At 35.6% G+C, this 15,908-nt stretch overlaps 1 protein-coding gene across 9 annotated transcripts in view; it reads right to left on the reverse strand.

The window, feature by feature from the left end:
- LOC129281800 (uncharacterized) overlaps positions 1 to 15,908 on the reverse strand; it is a 36,403-nt gene that overhangs the window by 9,747 nt on the left and 10,748 nt on the right. For 4 of the 9 annotated variants that reach the window (XM_064113243.1, XM_064113241.1, XM_064113249.1 and 1 more), the window contains 5 exons: positions 12,806 to 13,226; positions 10,104 to 10,178; positions 5,436 to 5,626; positions 4,515 to 4,590; positions 1,794 to 1,832 (listed from right to left, as the gene is read on the reverse strand). In XM_064113243.1, the coding sequence (XP_063969313.1) occupies positions 1,794 to 1,832; positions 4,515 to 4,590; positions 5,436 to 5,626; positions 10,104 to 10,178; positions 12,806 to 13,226 (802 nt within the window). The remainder of the gene's footprint in view (positions 1 to 1,793; positions 1,833 to 4,514; positions 4,591 to 5,435; positions 5,627 to 10,103; positions 10,179 to 12,805; positions 13,227 to 15,908) is intronic. The other 5 variants (XM_064113248.1, XM_064113244.1, XM_064113246.1 and 2 more) reach the window with 3 other exon arrangements.

Raw genomic sequence — 15,908 nt, forward strand, 5'->3', positions numbered from 1 at the left:
TTGTTTTCATTGAAACATTTTATACAAGTGAAATGTTTCAATAGCTGTTTTGCTTTAAAGGCTTTTGCTATTAAGAAACAATAACTAAAACCCTTTTCCCCCAAGAGCATTTTATTTTTTAAACTTAAAATCAGGGGTAATAACAGGATATTTTGAAGGGGAGGGGGGGGGGCAAGGCAAGGTGATGTTATTTTGTTTTCTCATTTGAATTATAACAATGGTGATATAGTGTTCATCTTTTACCATAAGATTTCAGATCAGAGCATTATTTCTAGGACTACTCACCCTTGCTAATTACTAATGATTAATTTTCAATACTACAACCTAATTTTAAATACTACTCAAGTATAAATGAATATATTGATAAGATTCAGTTCTATAATACAAGATGCTGAAGACAGCAGGCTAATATTGATCAAGGCAAAGTATTGGGTGCCTAGCAAAAGGAGTCTATTCCATGTTATTACTTCAACTGCCTGGAAGAGAGGGGCTTCTCAAACTATTTGTACAAGTTGGTGTAAATGTAATATTTAAGAACGACTATGCGCAAACTGTACCAAAGATTTTCCAATTATCAGAGTGGGTGATATTCTTTCATTTTTGTAGTAATAATCAAGTATCAAATATATACACAAATTAGTATATTTTCTATGATTCATACAGTTCTCTTTACTGAAATCAAATACTAAAAGTTTGGGCAAAATATTCTAGATTTTTTTTTCACTTATGCCAAAAAATCATGAACAAGATATCAAATTCTGATTGAGAGAAATTATCTTTCTCTTTCATTGGACAGTTCAATTAATGGGCAGATTTGTTTTATATGTTGATCCCACAGTATGGTCAAAGTTCAATCATCTCAATTGACCTTGGGACTTTGTGAATTTAAATTTAGCTAAAATGAATAGTGACACTTGATAACTAAGATGCCAGAGGTTTAAACATAGGACCTTAGAACTTCATGTAAAAAACTTAACCTTACACTACAGGTAAAGATTTTAATTTTGATTTCAATTTTGACGAGAACAGAAAAGCAATACCTACATGTCTCCCTCCTGCTATGCAGGTGTGACAAATATCAAATTTAAATTTAACCTTTTTTTAACTAAATAAATTTTAATTGGAACAGCTCCCCTTCCTTCCAGTAAATTTCAATGCAACCATGGATTTTTTTTCTGCCTTTTGTCAGGAAAATGATGAAGCACTCATTACAAGTAGTGAAGCTTTCATTCAAGAGAGAAGCTAACTTACCATTATCTTTTGTTTCATAAAGCGAGCAAGTATGTGTGTGAACATTTTTGTATTTCGAATGAATGGTGAATAAAAAAAATGGGAAGAAAGTAAATGGTTTTTGGTCAAAACTAAATGTCATTGAGAAAGTATACAGGGTACTTGATCACTAAATCTGATCTACATAATTATGCTTGGAACCATGTAAGCAACATTTTTGGGGTATGTGAATACAACTTTTTGTTTGCTATTATACATAATTTAAACAATTTCATATTTGATTTCCTTTCAACTCATAGTGTTTGTTATAGAAGATATTACAAATTCCTGTCTAAATACATTTTCAGGGGCAATATGTTTTTCTTATAAGAATAATTTTACAACATATAAACAAGATCTGACAATGAAATATTAGGTTATTTACAAGATATTTGATGATGACGAAGACAAATGAACGATTGCCATGATATGTATGGAAAGCAGCTGGAGTTATGCAACATGAACATAAAATGAAGCTTAAAAGAGTACGGTAAGCTAAAATGACTGCAATAATAATATATAACCTTCTACATTCTGTGGAAGCGAAATATCATCACTATCATCTGGAAAATATAATAAAATATATATATACATGGTGATGAGAGGAAAGGGGAATGGGGGAAGGGCGAATGGGCAAACAAATTAAAATGATTATATATATATTTTCAGCAGTTGCATGTTCTAAAGTTTAAAACTGACTCATCTAAACCACCATAACCCATAGGTTATCACTTTGGGTAGAAAGTAATCAATATTAAAATCAGCCTAAATACCATGTTTTGTGGATATACATGTTATGAAAATTTATACCTAATGTTACTATACTTATATATCGTAATTTCATCATCTTTATGTTCATTTATTTGTGTGTAAATCACACAGAATTTCATGTACAAGAGTGAAATTAGTTCACCTGCATATACTGTATGTAATATATTTATCTTTACTTGGTAATTTACTAGAATCAAATATCCCTGTCGGCATAACAACTACAAGTCAAAATTTGGGTAGCAACCCATTAATTCTTAAAATCCATGAGACATGCATTCAGTCGAAACTAAATTTCATTTCAAAATAATCAGAAAATATCAAGCTTTTGCTGAACAAATAGAAATGAAAACTTTAAGGTGCTGGCATTGTCAAAATCTGGTGCACCGCCATACCAGTGATGCGTCTTTCACAGCTGAATAGCCCTGTGCAGTGCACATTCAAAATACAAGGCCATGCTGAAAATTAAGTTCCTTTAACCTTAGCACAATATCTCAACGGAAAAAAATATAACAAATAATAAACAACCAAGTGAAAGAAAGTTATTGAACAAAATGGGACTGAGGTGGAATCACACATAGCTGAAATTAAATGGTAGGTCATGCCAGGGTGGCAATTTGGTTTGCTCCACGAAGGAAAGGGTTAACGCTGTCATCAGACTCTGCTTAAACAATATAGACCCTGGTGCAGTCACATTTCCCCTACGGCGCCCGTACTGCGAGTCGGAAACAGCAGTTTTAACATATTTTTGTGCTAGTTACATATAGGTGGTTTGAATGAAAGTGAATAAAATGGCCGTTTTGACTCGACGTACGGCCGCCGTAGGGGAAATGTGACTGCAGCATAAGGAAGCACAGTGAACCACAATGAAATGAATAAAACATGTTTTAATTTTCATGGCAGTCTTGGTGGCTTGGAATAGACCAAGGAGGAGGATTAGAGGATGGAAGAGTGTTGCTTACAACCTAAGAGGCTTATAAGGACTCTATCGCCTAAAAAGGGGATCCGTGCTACTACCCTGCCAATTTGCATTGGTAATGCATGGTTTGTACATGTATTTGAGAACCACCATCTAATTCAGCAATGTGATCGAGTGTGGAAAAATGTGTCAAGGCGGGAAGAGGTATGGGGGCTGCAAGTAGTAAGAAGAAAGATCAGGGGTGGGGGGGTCATGAAAGTAGTCAGCGCTGATAATTTCAGTGAAATCCTTGGTTTTGATTGGGTGAGAGGCACTGGCCTCTGACTATTACTATGGTAACTGTCGGATAAAGACAGCTTGTCAGTGCTGACAATTTCCTTGAAACGGTCCCCAGGTCATGAGATTGGGAAATGCCATTAGGGGTTCATACAGGGAGTGTGTCATGAAGCAAACGGTCAGTGGTTTTCACAGACTAATTGGTTCTGAGCCAATCAGATGCAAGGATTTAAGTAGCTTCTAACAGTTCTCAATGAAAGTCCCTGACAATCTGTTTCATGAAATGCTCCCCAGGGCCCATCTTAGAAAGAGTTACAATTGATCCGATCAACCTCAAGTACCGGTATATGGAAATCCATCAATGTCGTAAAAAAATTTCTTGAGGAAATTTGCGCAATGTCCTTTCAAAACAAAGAGAAGCATACTGAATTGTCAAGAAAAGAATGAATGAATATACATGTACATCATACCTAGAAAATATGTTGAACAAACATGTACTTTAGAAGATGACATTGCTGGCTTTCCATAGTTGCGATTGATCGGATCCATTGCAACTCTTTGTAAGACAGGCCCCAGATGTACTGTCAATGTGTTATAATTTAGTAGGAGCCTCAGGAGACATCCATGAATGTAGATAGAAAGAGAAATAGAGAGAGAAAGCGAGGGGGGCATGAAGAACCTTGTAAAGGAGCCGATGGATAATTGGAGTGAGATAGGGCCTGAATATTGGGTGCCAAGTGTAGGAATGAATATGCGTGAGGAGACAAGGAGTACAATTAGGGGTCAAGTTAAATGCTACAGTCATACCAAACGAAACGGACTCCAAACCGACCAATGGTATGTCATTGGAAATAACGTAATAGCTATATTGTCGGTCTAAGGTTGGTTCGCCGATGTGACCATGTACATTAATAGAAACGGTCGTGCTAGTCACATCAACGAAACCGACTCCAAACCGACCGATGGTATGTCATTGGAAATAACGTAATAGATTTGATCGGTCTGGGTCCCATAACACAAAGGTTAGCGATTAATCAAACTCTTGATTTTTACGACTGATTGTACATTGCAGTTAATGAAATCAATCGTAGGAAATCGTTCTACCATCATTGCTATTAAAGCTTTGTGTTATGGGCCCCTGTCACAATTTCATTGGTATGACTGGGAAATAAGGATTTATACATGTAGGATGTTGGAGGGGTAATCAAAACAAGGGTGTGGTGAGATTTGGGGCGTGTGTAGGGGAAAGTGAGAGAGAGGTTTCAGGAGCTAGTCTTCTTACCTTCGTCTCTGTCCTGTTTATGAATGGACTTGAACATTTCCTTATACCAGTCATGTCTGTTGTCTTCCTTCACATGCTATGTAAAGAAAAAAAAGGAGATACATACATGTATATATGAATACCTGGCCACGGTGGCTCAGTGGTAGAGTGCCCACCCCACGAACAGCAGGTCGTGGGTTTGATCCCTAGCCAAATCATATCACAGACTTAAAAATGGGACCAGGCGCTCAGCATATGAGAACGGAGAGGGGCAATAATGCTATCAAACTGTGGTTAAAATCAAAACAGTCATTTTCAATTAAAGATAGAAATCGGAAGGGCCCCAAGAAAAGCATAGCTTGTGAGGATGGGGCCTTGAAAATGAGATAAGTATAAAACAAACACATTTTATTTAATCATATTGGAAATCCAATAGAAAGACTAGAAATTTGACGTGTACAAAGGACACAGATGCCCCCGCTTAACTCGATCAGAAATTCAACCAATATGATTGAACTTGCACATGTAATATCGTGTAGAAATCAATATGCATAAATATAATGAACAAATTTAGACCTTTAAACAAACTCGCATATATAATGAGCGGTGACCTTTGGCCTGCGGACTCCGAATTCGAACTTAGCCTGTATTTTGGTGTCATCTACCTACACACCAAAAAAAATTTTAATCCATATACATGTAACTTTTTTCGAGTTATTAAGCGGAAACTAAGTTGGGGGATGGACGGACGGACGGACAGGGGCAACGCTTAATGCCCCCTCCATAAAAAGTACCTTATACATGTACGTACACAAGCACGCAATCATGCAGGAACTGCTGAAAGATCAGCGGTAAAACTATGCGGGCTATCCTGGGTAAAGAAGGATTATCATATTTATTGTTACTCCTTGATAAATGATGGCGAGAGAGGGAACCACTAACCTGTCTGAGACCAAGAGGTAATCCATCCTTATCCCTCGGGCCGATACCGGCGTAGTTCGGTGCCTCGTGTTTTGTCACGGTGGACGTTTTTCTCGTCACGTTAGAAACTGGGTAGAAGGTGTCGGTGTGGACAACGTCCCCATCTACCGTCTGTTTCTGGAACAGAGCACCGGGAGGAAGGTTTGATGGATCTAGGGTAGGAAAAGGTTTTTGGATTCGAAGAAAAGAATGATTAGAGGAACATGATTTACAGGTAACAATGAACATAGTATATTATGCAACTTTAATGTCAATTACAAGCTGAGCAGCAACATTTTCTGAGATGAAATGTGAAGCAGAATCTTTGACTACCAGACACTCATACTACAGATCTTCTCTTGAAAGTATTGTCTTGATAAGATGGTTTCGCCAAATAAACTGTTGCCAGTTTCAGTTGTATACTTTTAATTCATGTTTCTTTTCATGTTCTTATACTGACCTGGACGGAGGGAAAGGGGTGTGGGAAGGAAGACCTGTGGGTCATGGTAATTTAGTTAACCTTTTCCAAACGCAGGCAGCCCCTTCATCTCTATTCCACGTCCTTTATATTACGTCATGTATATCCTGTTGTTTTATGTAATTTGTATTGTACTGTAATTTATGTATTCTGAAATGCTGAATAAATAATAATAGTAACAAATCAAGAAAATACCAATGAATAAAGCCAATAAACCTTCAAGTTCCGGGACCTGTATCACAAAGTCAAGTGTTTGATCGCTGTGCTGATTTCTTTGCTTCATTGCATTGATTATTTAATGGAATCGAGTGATCAAATCAATTTAATGATCAATCACTGAGATTTGTGTTACGATCCCCACATTGTTAGATCGAATTGTGAACAAAATTTGTTTCAGAGTGATTGTGGAAGTTGGTCTATATCTAATGTGTTGTTTGCTGTAAATCAGTGAAATCACATGGTACATGTATTACTTGATAGTAAATTGTTGCTATTCTATAGAGAGTCATGCACACTGCACACAGAAGTGAATGTATTGGACCAAACACAAATGTGAATGTGTAGGACTACACAAAGATGTCGTCCAAACGCAATCAGTTGTTTTTATCATAATTTAAATATGAGGCACATTTGAAGAGTAACCCTTTGCAGCAGACCCTTTTTCAATGATATCCTCTCTAAATGTCATAAAGGAATATGAAAGCTCACAATGATCTTCTACATCTTTACCACCAACGGATCACTGCAAGTAGAAAGACTTTAATCCAAGTATAATAACTTTAATTCAAGTTGCAATGAGAAACTACCGACATCCTATTCATGATAAGCTGTGATATTGTGTTGTCAGGTCTGAGGAACATTTCACAAAACAAACTACATCGTAGTCAGTGATTTCCATTGACATTTGTTTTTAGCCAATCAGAAGCAAGGATTTCAGTAGCTTATAACAATAGTCAGTCAAAATCACCAACTATTTGATCCATGAAATGCTCCCCATAAATTTGTCTGTGCAAATTTGAACAGCAATCCTTAATATATTTGAAAGATGGTGCAAAAAAATACATGAGTGACATGACTTTTCTTGTCAAATTAGAGCACTACAAAATAGAATACTTCGAAAGTTAATTTGAAATAGACGAAGGAAATTTATGGTAAATTTGTTATCATGATTATGAATTAAATGAAGAGTGATGATACAAGATGAAACAATCAGACATGCACATGCAATGACATTATCAATGGCTGTATGAAAATAATCAAGGATTTTCTTCTTTTCTGTCTTCAATCTATCAAACTGAAAATCAACTACAGTACATCTAAATTGAACTACATTGAAAATCCTCTCCAAGCAGGTGCTACACAGTCAGACCGCAGGTCCCTATGCTAATGAGCAAAAAGGCCAGATTCTTCCAAATCATCTCGTGGCTGAATCCTCCTCCTTGCAAAATCTCGTGATTTGTGAGATTTTCTTTCTCTAAGAATTTACCTGTTTTGACCTCAAGTTAAATGAAACATTATTGCACCATCAGATAGAGTAAAAGTTACTCTTTCATATTGGTCATTTATTTTGTATACAATATTTTGTTAAATAAGTAAATTTCTGGCCCGAAAATGTGCCTCAAAACTGAATTTTCTTCCCCTGTTTTCTTATGCAAATTGTGCAAATTGTGCACCTTTTAATCGGGTCAAGATCACACTTTTTCCACCAAGGTACAAGACGAGATTTCTGAAATTTTGTACTTGCATGAAATCCAGAGTTCTGATTGGCTGGATAAGGTTCACAGAACTACAGGCGCGGGGTATTTGAGGAGATTACCACATGGGAAGTGTGACCCTCCCACGAACCCAGGCACTGGGACCGTTGGAATTTGCCATTGTGTGGTCTCTTTGACCAATCAGAGTGCAGTATTCTTGTTTTCAAACTGCTTTATGTACTTGGCAAATGAAAAGTGTGATCTTGACCCGATTAAACCAATTCTTATTTTGAGACCTATATCATTTCAAAACATACATATTCAGCATTATCATGATATAAAAATCATTTGGGCTCAAACAAAAATAAAGTGTGAAAATAGCAGCTTTTGTCAGGTGAAAATATTTATTTTGCAGCATATTTTAGATCAAAATTTTAACCTATATTACAAAATTTTCGAATAAATCCATACACATGACCTGAAAGAATGATTCTTCGTCTTTACAATGGTACCAAATTCATGAAATTCGATGCACAATTAGAGCAGCAATGACCGAATGAAAAGAGGTGTTTTGGTCCGCATCAAGCTCATTAAATACATGTACACTGTATGCAAAACATCTCAAGTCATGAATATCACTTGGATGAAAGAAGCCACTTTCTTGGGACCTGCAGTCTGACTGTACACTACTGTAAATAGCCAGAGAAGAACGGAAATATATATGAAAAAGTCGCTGCAAACTTCTTGACATTTTATATTATAATTTATTATTCTACCCTTCCAAGGCAAGGGATATTGAAGTAAAACAGTGGGAAAATGGACCCCTTGTATCTTTGGAAAGATTACATACTATTTATTTGTATTACTATTTTCTGTTAGAAAAAGTTGACCTTTATGTAAAAGGCCCCCCAAATTTTTAATTTTCTAATAAACATGTCTGAAGTTAGAATTTTAAAACATGAGACTAGAGTTGGTGTTTTATTATTTGGCAAAATAATGGATGCTTAAATTAGGCTACATGTAAATAGAGAATATGAATTAAGAATAAAATAGAGAATAGAGAATACAAAATACACATGTCAACCAGTTTTGATGTCTAGAATCTTCCAAAAAAATTAATTGACACTTTTTTTCTACAAAGTTCTAATTCTTTCCTACGTGACACACAAGAAAGACCAATTTCTGAAGAGTTTTCATACATGTACAAAAGGAAAACTGTCACTGTAGAGGCAACACAGAACACCATGTGTTGTTTCTTGAAAAGATAAATCCCTGGCTCTATCTTACAAAGAGTTGCGATTGATCCGATCAACCACTATGGAAAGCCTGCAACGTTTACATCTAAACTGCATGTTTGTTCAAAATATTTTCAAGACATGGTGTATATTCAAACATTCATCTTTTTTTTTTTCAGTGTGTTCTCTTTGTTTACAAAGGATATTGCGAAAATTTCCTTTGGAAAAAATTATGACATTGATGGATTTCCATATAGTTAAAGGTAAATTCCAGTTCTGGTAACGATCTCAAAATGACTTTTACAGAATCTAATATAATGACCACCCAAGTGTCTGTTTGTATGAATAAAAAATATGTGCCAAAGGATTTTGGAAGAAATTGTGTAATTGCTGAGAAATAAGCAAAATAAGCGCGGATTCGGTCACTTCCGTCGGGTCTTTATTCCAGCAATAATATTACACTGTCCCACGTGTGCCTATCTGTGTTGGCGATCTTCAGTGTGATCGTATTTCAGCTTAGATTTTATGATTTCACAAAGTTCAATTTATGTAACTGTACCAGATCTAGGATCCACGATGATTTAGTCATACTTAACCTTGGTTTTATAGACTTTCTCACGAAATTAGTGTTTTACTGCAACTACTTTCATTTAGCTTTAAGGTTGATCGGATCAATTGTAACTATTTGTAAGACAGGGCCCTGAGATGCTCCACAGATATTCTAATGTGACTTAAAACCACTCTTCAGAGGGAAATCCATCATCAACATTATGACATCAACTCTCTCATTTGCAGAGGTTGTGCATACCTGTTTTTCATGATTTTTTTTGTTTTGTTATAATTTTCATACTTTATACCCATTTTCAATGAAATTTGAATGGATTTTCATGCATAGTGTACCATGAAGCCTCTAAAACCTTTGACATGAAGACAGAAATCTGGGGCCCGTTTCATAAAGGATTTACAACTGTGTATCTTTGCCATCATGGCAACTACCATGGTAACAAGGCTCAGCAGCCAATCAGAATCAAGGTTTCCATGGTAGTTGCCATAATGGCACAGTTACCATATAGTTGCAACTCTTTTATGAAACAGGCCCCTGATGTGCAGCAGCAAATGCAACTACATTGACCTAGAAGTGTGTGTGCGAATAAACAAAATAGCTAGAGATTTCTTTTTTAAAAAGAGATTGCCCTGCTTTTGGGCACACAGACAGACAGGTATTTCACATTCAATGTCTCACCGAGGATGATTGTAGAATTGTCATTGGTCGACGGAGGCGGGGCGTGGCCCGGCTGTATGCCCCATGTCAACAAATCTACACATGACAGGCAACCATAATCAAGCCGGGTTTTAATTAGCATATCAAAGATGAATTGTGAAAATGAAGGAAAAATTAAAATATATAAATGAAAAGATGAAAGGATTAAATTATTAGGAGTTAATATTTCATCATCATCAAATGCATTGGATTTAGGATAAATTATTAGAAATTATAATCAAATTAAAATCTAATGAGCAAGCAAATATACATAGGTATAATTTCTTACAAAAAGAGAAGTTATATTTGTAAATCTATGCCGATTATCATCATGCGGTCTAAAAGTGAAACTAAAATGTATATTAGCAATAAGGTTGTTAACTTAATTTGTATGACAACATTACTCCTGCAACAATCAATTATTTCCTATCAACACTGAGTGTTTTTTAAAGGACAAGTCCACCTGAACAAAAAGTTGGTTTGAATATAAAGAGCAATATCAAACAAGCATAACACTGAAAATTTCTTCAAAATCGGTTGGAAAATTCACATCCTGGTCAGTATGCAAATAAGGAGACTGATGACATCATCCATTCACTCGTCTTTTGTAACTCATTACATGAAATATGAATGATTCTAATTTTCTCCTCATGGTCATGTGAAACAAACGCTTATTCCTCCCTGAACATGTGAAATAACCATCATTTTGACATTCTGTGGTTCAAAGAAAAGGGTCCTTCAGTAAAAATTGAATTATTGTATAATTCAAACAATAAAAAACAAAAGAAATAGTGAGTGAGGGACACCATCGATTCTTTCATTTGCATATCACAAAATTTTGTGAAAAATAAGCTTAAGTTGAAAATGTCATAACTTTCTTCTTTTTTGTCTGATTTTGATGAAATATTCAGTGTTATGCTTCTTTGATTTTTCTCTATTGATTCAAATCAACTTTCATCTGGGGTGAACTTGACCTTTAAAAAATCTCCTTGCCCTTTTGAGGGCATACAATGTGAGGTCTGGTGCGATTCCAGTCTTTAAAGTGTTCTTCAACTAGAAATCTGCCAAGCATATATTCCTCGTGCATAATTCTTGCAAATAAAAACAATTGGGATATTAGAGAGGAAAGGATTCTGAGAGCAATTCTTGCTTTATACAGACAAGACCAAACTGGATCTTAATGTTTGGAAGGTACCTACTTGAAGTTGGCATATTTCTGTTTTCTTATATAAACTTTTCATTGCAATTATAACTTTTCTTATTTTCCTTTCCAAAGATGCATTTTGATTGTATTATTTGTACAGAGCATGAGAGCAATGATGCAGTAAATACCAAAACATTTTTTTTTCATGCTGCATGCAATGAAATCATGCCTTTATTTTATAAACCGTGAGAAATGGATGTCTGTGAATATTTTCTTTCTTTTTATGTATGGATAGTCACTAGATCTCAATACTGCAGATACGCTATCCCGCATACTGAAGTCAGGTTCAACTTAGACCACGGTCTTTTGCTAAAATTGTGGGAAGCCAAAGGTGTCAAAAATTTCTTTACAGTTTGCATGTTTCGTAAATTTTACTGTGCTCTTCCTTAATTCTTTAATGGCGAAGACAATTATCTTATTTTTACATTGTAAGATGATTTGAGAGTGAAGTTGGCTGATACATTGAACCTCTACTGTTTAGAGATTTATGTCACAATTGGCTATCCATAGTTAAACCACAACTTTTAACCAGACTAAAACATTAAACCCGACTTCAGAATACAGGCCACTGTCTCAATAGGAAGACATGTAAAGGATCATTCACATCTGGGCCCCCTTGCATAAAATTTACCATTATAGTAAATTTGCCATGCGGTGGTAACTTGCATGGAATCCTTGATTTTGATTAGCTGTTGATCACTGTTATCATCATACATGTAGTTACCATTGAATGGCAAAGTTACCATAATAGTAATTTTTATGCTACGGGGCCTTGGCAGATGTTTTATGAAGCTGTTCATGAAGATACAGGGTACTCATGACTTTACGCCAACTGGAACCTGTTCTTAGGTCTTAAATCACCTAGACAGGGAATATCACATAGCTCAAGAAAAGGGTCACCATTCACGCGTACAGTCATTCGTAGCTTTATAAAAAACCCACCTAGGGGCCGTTTCATTAAGCTGTTTGTAAATTAAGAATGACTGGTGAACCTTTCTTACATGCTATACAATCACCAATGAACAGTACATGGTGAATATCATTTACCACAAGAAAGGTTCACCAGTCATTCTTACAGTCACTCTTAACTTACAAACAGCTTTATGAAACGGCCCCCTGGATGTTTTAGCCATTGCTACAGTTTTCTCATTGTGTACTCTGTTTCGAAATTGGAATATCCTACATCAAATAATTCCTAGTTCAGTATTGGTGTTAATGCTTTAATAGTGTTTAGGAAAAGCTACTAAACTCAGTTGGTGTTAGTGTAACCAACATACCGATATTTTTACGCAACTTGTGCTTTCATACAGAATGTCTATTCTTCTTTCCTGTCCTTCTCTTCATGCTCTTTTAAATCTTGCACAAAGTCGTTAGAAGTTAATGATTGAACAGCTTATTCATAAGGATAAACATTAATACATCTACATGTATGCATCATTAGCAGCAGCAACATTGTATTCTGCAGAGGGAGGAAGCTCACCTGATTGAATAGCACCTGGTGATCCAGACATTACAGCACTGGCTGGTATAAAGCCATACCCGTTGGACATTCCGTCATACGGCACCGACTCCCGTGGTTGATAAGGCACTGCCCCAGCTGGGCTAACGGGTACACCCCTTGAGACCGAAGGATGGGGCGAGGCTGGAGGGTGGGGCGAGGTGGGGCCGTCGCCGGCAAACTGAGGCGGTGGAGGGGGGTGGGACTCCTGCATTGAAGAGCGGGGCGAGACGTACCCAGGGGAGAGTATGTGGGAGGGGTCCGGGAGAGTGTCCACAGCAACTGGTTGCGTATACTGAGGTTTGTCGACTTGAGGGGTAATCGGTTTAGGGGAGGTAGCCCCCTGATTTGGAGGGGTCCATGTATGTGCAGCAGGTGTTGGTGACGTTGATAATGAGTAAGCCTGTGTGAGAGAAGTATATAAAATCCAAATCAAATCTTAGACAAATTAAAATTATTCCAAAGTGCCTAATACCTCTTTCAACAGAAGTCTCTATAAGCTGTAAACAATAATGAAGTACATGTATATTCCTAGCTATGATCGAACAACTGGTACGCACACTGAGGTTCATTTACCAACTATGTCTTCTCACAACAACTATCAATTCGTTTACAGGAAAAAAATATATTCAACAATGGCAACGTGGTAAAGACATTTCTTGTCACATTAACTTACATGTATGTTGATAATTACATCTGTTTTATACACATAATATATGTGCAAATCTAATATTTCACTAAGAGATAAAAAACGATTTAACATGACAAAGGTGATCATTTTTTAAAAGGAATTTGGCCTTTGAGAGAACTGTGCAGGAAACGAAAAAAGCTTTCTAAAAATTGATTGATGTAGGCTACGTACAGTAGGACCCGATGTAGATAAGCTTATGACAAGATGCATTGGGAGAGAAAATATACATATACGATACACAGTGATATGCAAAAAATATGCATTTTCAAAAACCATAAAGGTTACCGGTATATGAATGTACATGTATAAATTGAATCGTGTGCAAATCATTGCTTCTATGAATAGTACGACTGAATATGGGATCAAGAGTATTAGTAGCCATCCAAGTGTAAAAGTTTTGAAATATCCATTAACCTTTAATGTACATGTACATGTATGGTTAGTCCACAATGATAATCCAACCTCCTCATGGGTATACAATGAATGATAGATGTATTTGAAGAGCTCACTTGCAAAAGGGGTTAGGTCAATTTTTCATCAAATTTGATTTTTTTTGGTCTCAATCTATAGAATTTTAGTAGCTCTATAAGATGATACCAAAGAAAAGTTGAAATTCCTATTTAAAAGTGATCAAAAATGGCAAAGAAATATCACTTTTTTTTCAAAAGGGGTTAGGTCCATTGTTCATAAATTTTATTGTTTTCTGTCTCAAAACCTCTAAATTTTTAGTCGCTTTGATGAAAACAAAGAAAATTTGAAATTTACATGAAAACGTGAAAAAAAGTGGCAAAGAAAAATCACCTTTTTAATCAAAATAGATTGGATTCATTACAGTTTACTTGCAAAAGGGCTTAGGTCCACAATGATAATTTTTAAAAGAATTTATAGAAAAAAATTGAAGACGGGTAGATTTTTTTTTACCCAATTTAATGTTCGCATGATAGGGTAGTACATCATGACAATTTAGTTTCTCACAAGAATATTGCAGTAGGTGAGAATAGAAAACATGTTTTTTCTCAGAATGGTCCAAAGTGGACCTACATGTAAGCCCTTTTGCAACTAAACTCTTCATTTCCAGGTCCTAAAGCTATGCGCATGCAATTTCAATGGCAAAATGCGCACTCTTGTGTGTGGAATAGTGACTGCAGTGTGACGAACGATTCCTATTCAATTTTTCTACAGAGGCTGCAATAAATCCTTAAATGCAGAGAAAACCGGCAACTGTTTGGAATTTTGGAGTTATATTCACTTTGATTTTATATTTTCCTATAATAATAAGGACATATTTCAGAAATTGAGGCTCAGGAAATACTATTTCTTTGCATGATAAACAAACCCCTTCTACATCGGGCGGCGAAATCAAGAGGTCTTCGGAAAACACGACGGAATTTTTGTATTAGTGAGTTTTGTGATATTTTCTTCTTGGTTAAGGATCTTTAGAATATTTACCACAAATTAGTGAAAGAATATTTGTTCAAATATTGAATTTGGCATAGTTTTTATCGTTTGAAAACATAGTGCATAGCTTTGGGTCCCCCCATCATACATGTACATTATAGTGGTCAATGTCTGGGTCACATACTACAGTATATTGCTGTTCAAGCACATGAATTACAGTGTGGTGATGTTTGAAGTTTCCTTTCATTAATATAAGAAACTCATTGTTATATTTTCCATATATATATGTAGGGAAAAAAAATTACGTCAACTCGATTCAGATTTATTGAAACAAAGTGTTTGCATGGCAAAGAATTGGAAGCCCATATCATATTTACAAGTTACATATTTCTGTATCAAGGCAATCATTAGTTATTTAATATTCCTGTTTTGATGACATTTAATGTGTTAGTTTAATGCAATATACATGTATATATATTGTACTTTATATATCATAATGCTGTTCTCAATGTACCAACCATTTTTTCAGTCGATTGTCTTCTGAACTGCATTAAATATTAGACATCAAAATGCTAGAGATTAATGACTTGCCCTTCAAAATGAAGCACTTAAATTTCCTACCCAATTAAAGGGAATCTAAGGAAAATTTAAAGGGAATTAATCTAAAGTTTTGATTAATTTCAAGTATTTAGGTAAGCTCAAGGGCCTACTTTCCATCACTCTTAGTGATTGAAAATGTTTCAACACATTTGCAAACTGAAAAAATAATGAGGAAAATTGCAAGGGCACTGAATGTATTAAAAAAAGTACACAAAAAAGAATGATTAACTTTCAAGCCCAAAATGAAGCGGAACACATAATTTATCTATCAAAATACAAAGTGAAGGGACTTTGCTTCATACATTTAGGCTTTAGACAGGAGAGAAACATGAATGCTGCACTTGTGCTATGAGGAGAGTGTAATTGTACAGAGAATCAATATTGCTACTTTCAATG

This window comes from Lytechinus pictus, chromosome 18 (genome assembly GCF_037042905.1).
Source record: "Lytechinus pictus isolate F3 Inbred chromosome 18, Lp3.0, whole genome shotgun sequence".
In the NCBI taxonomy this organism is placed as follows: Eukaryota; Metazoa; Echinodermata; class Echinoidea; order Temnopleuroida; family Toxopneustidae; genus Lytechinus; species Lytechinus pictus.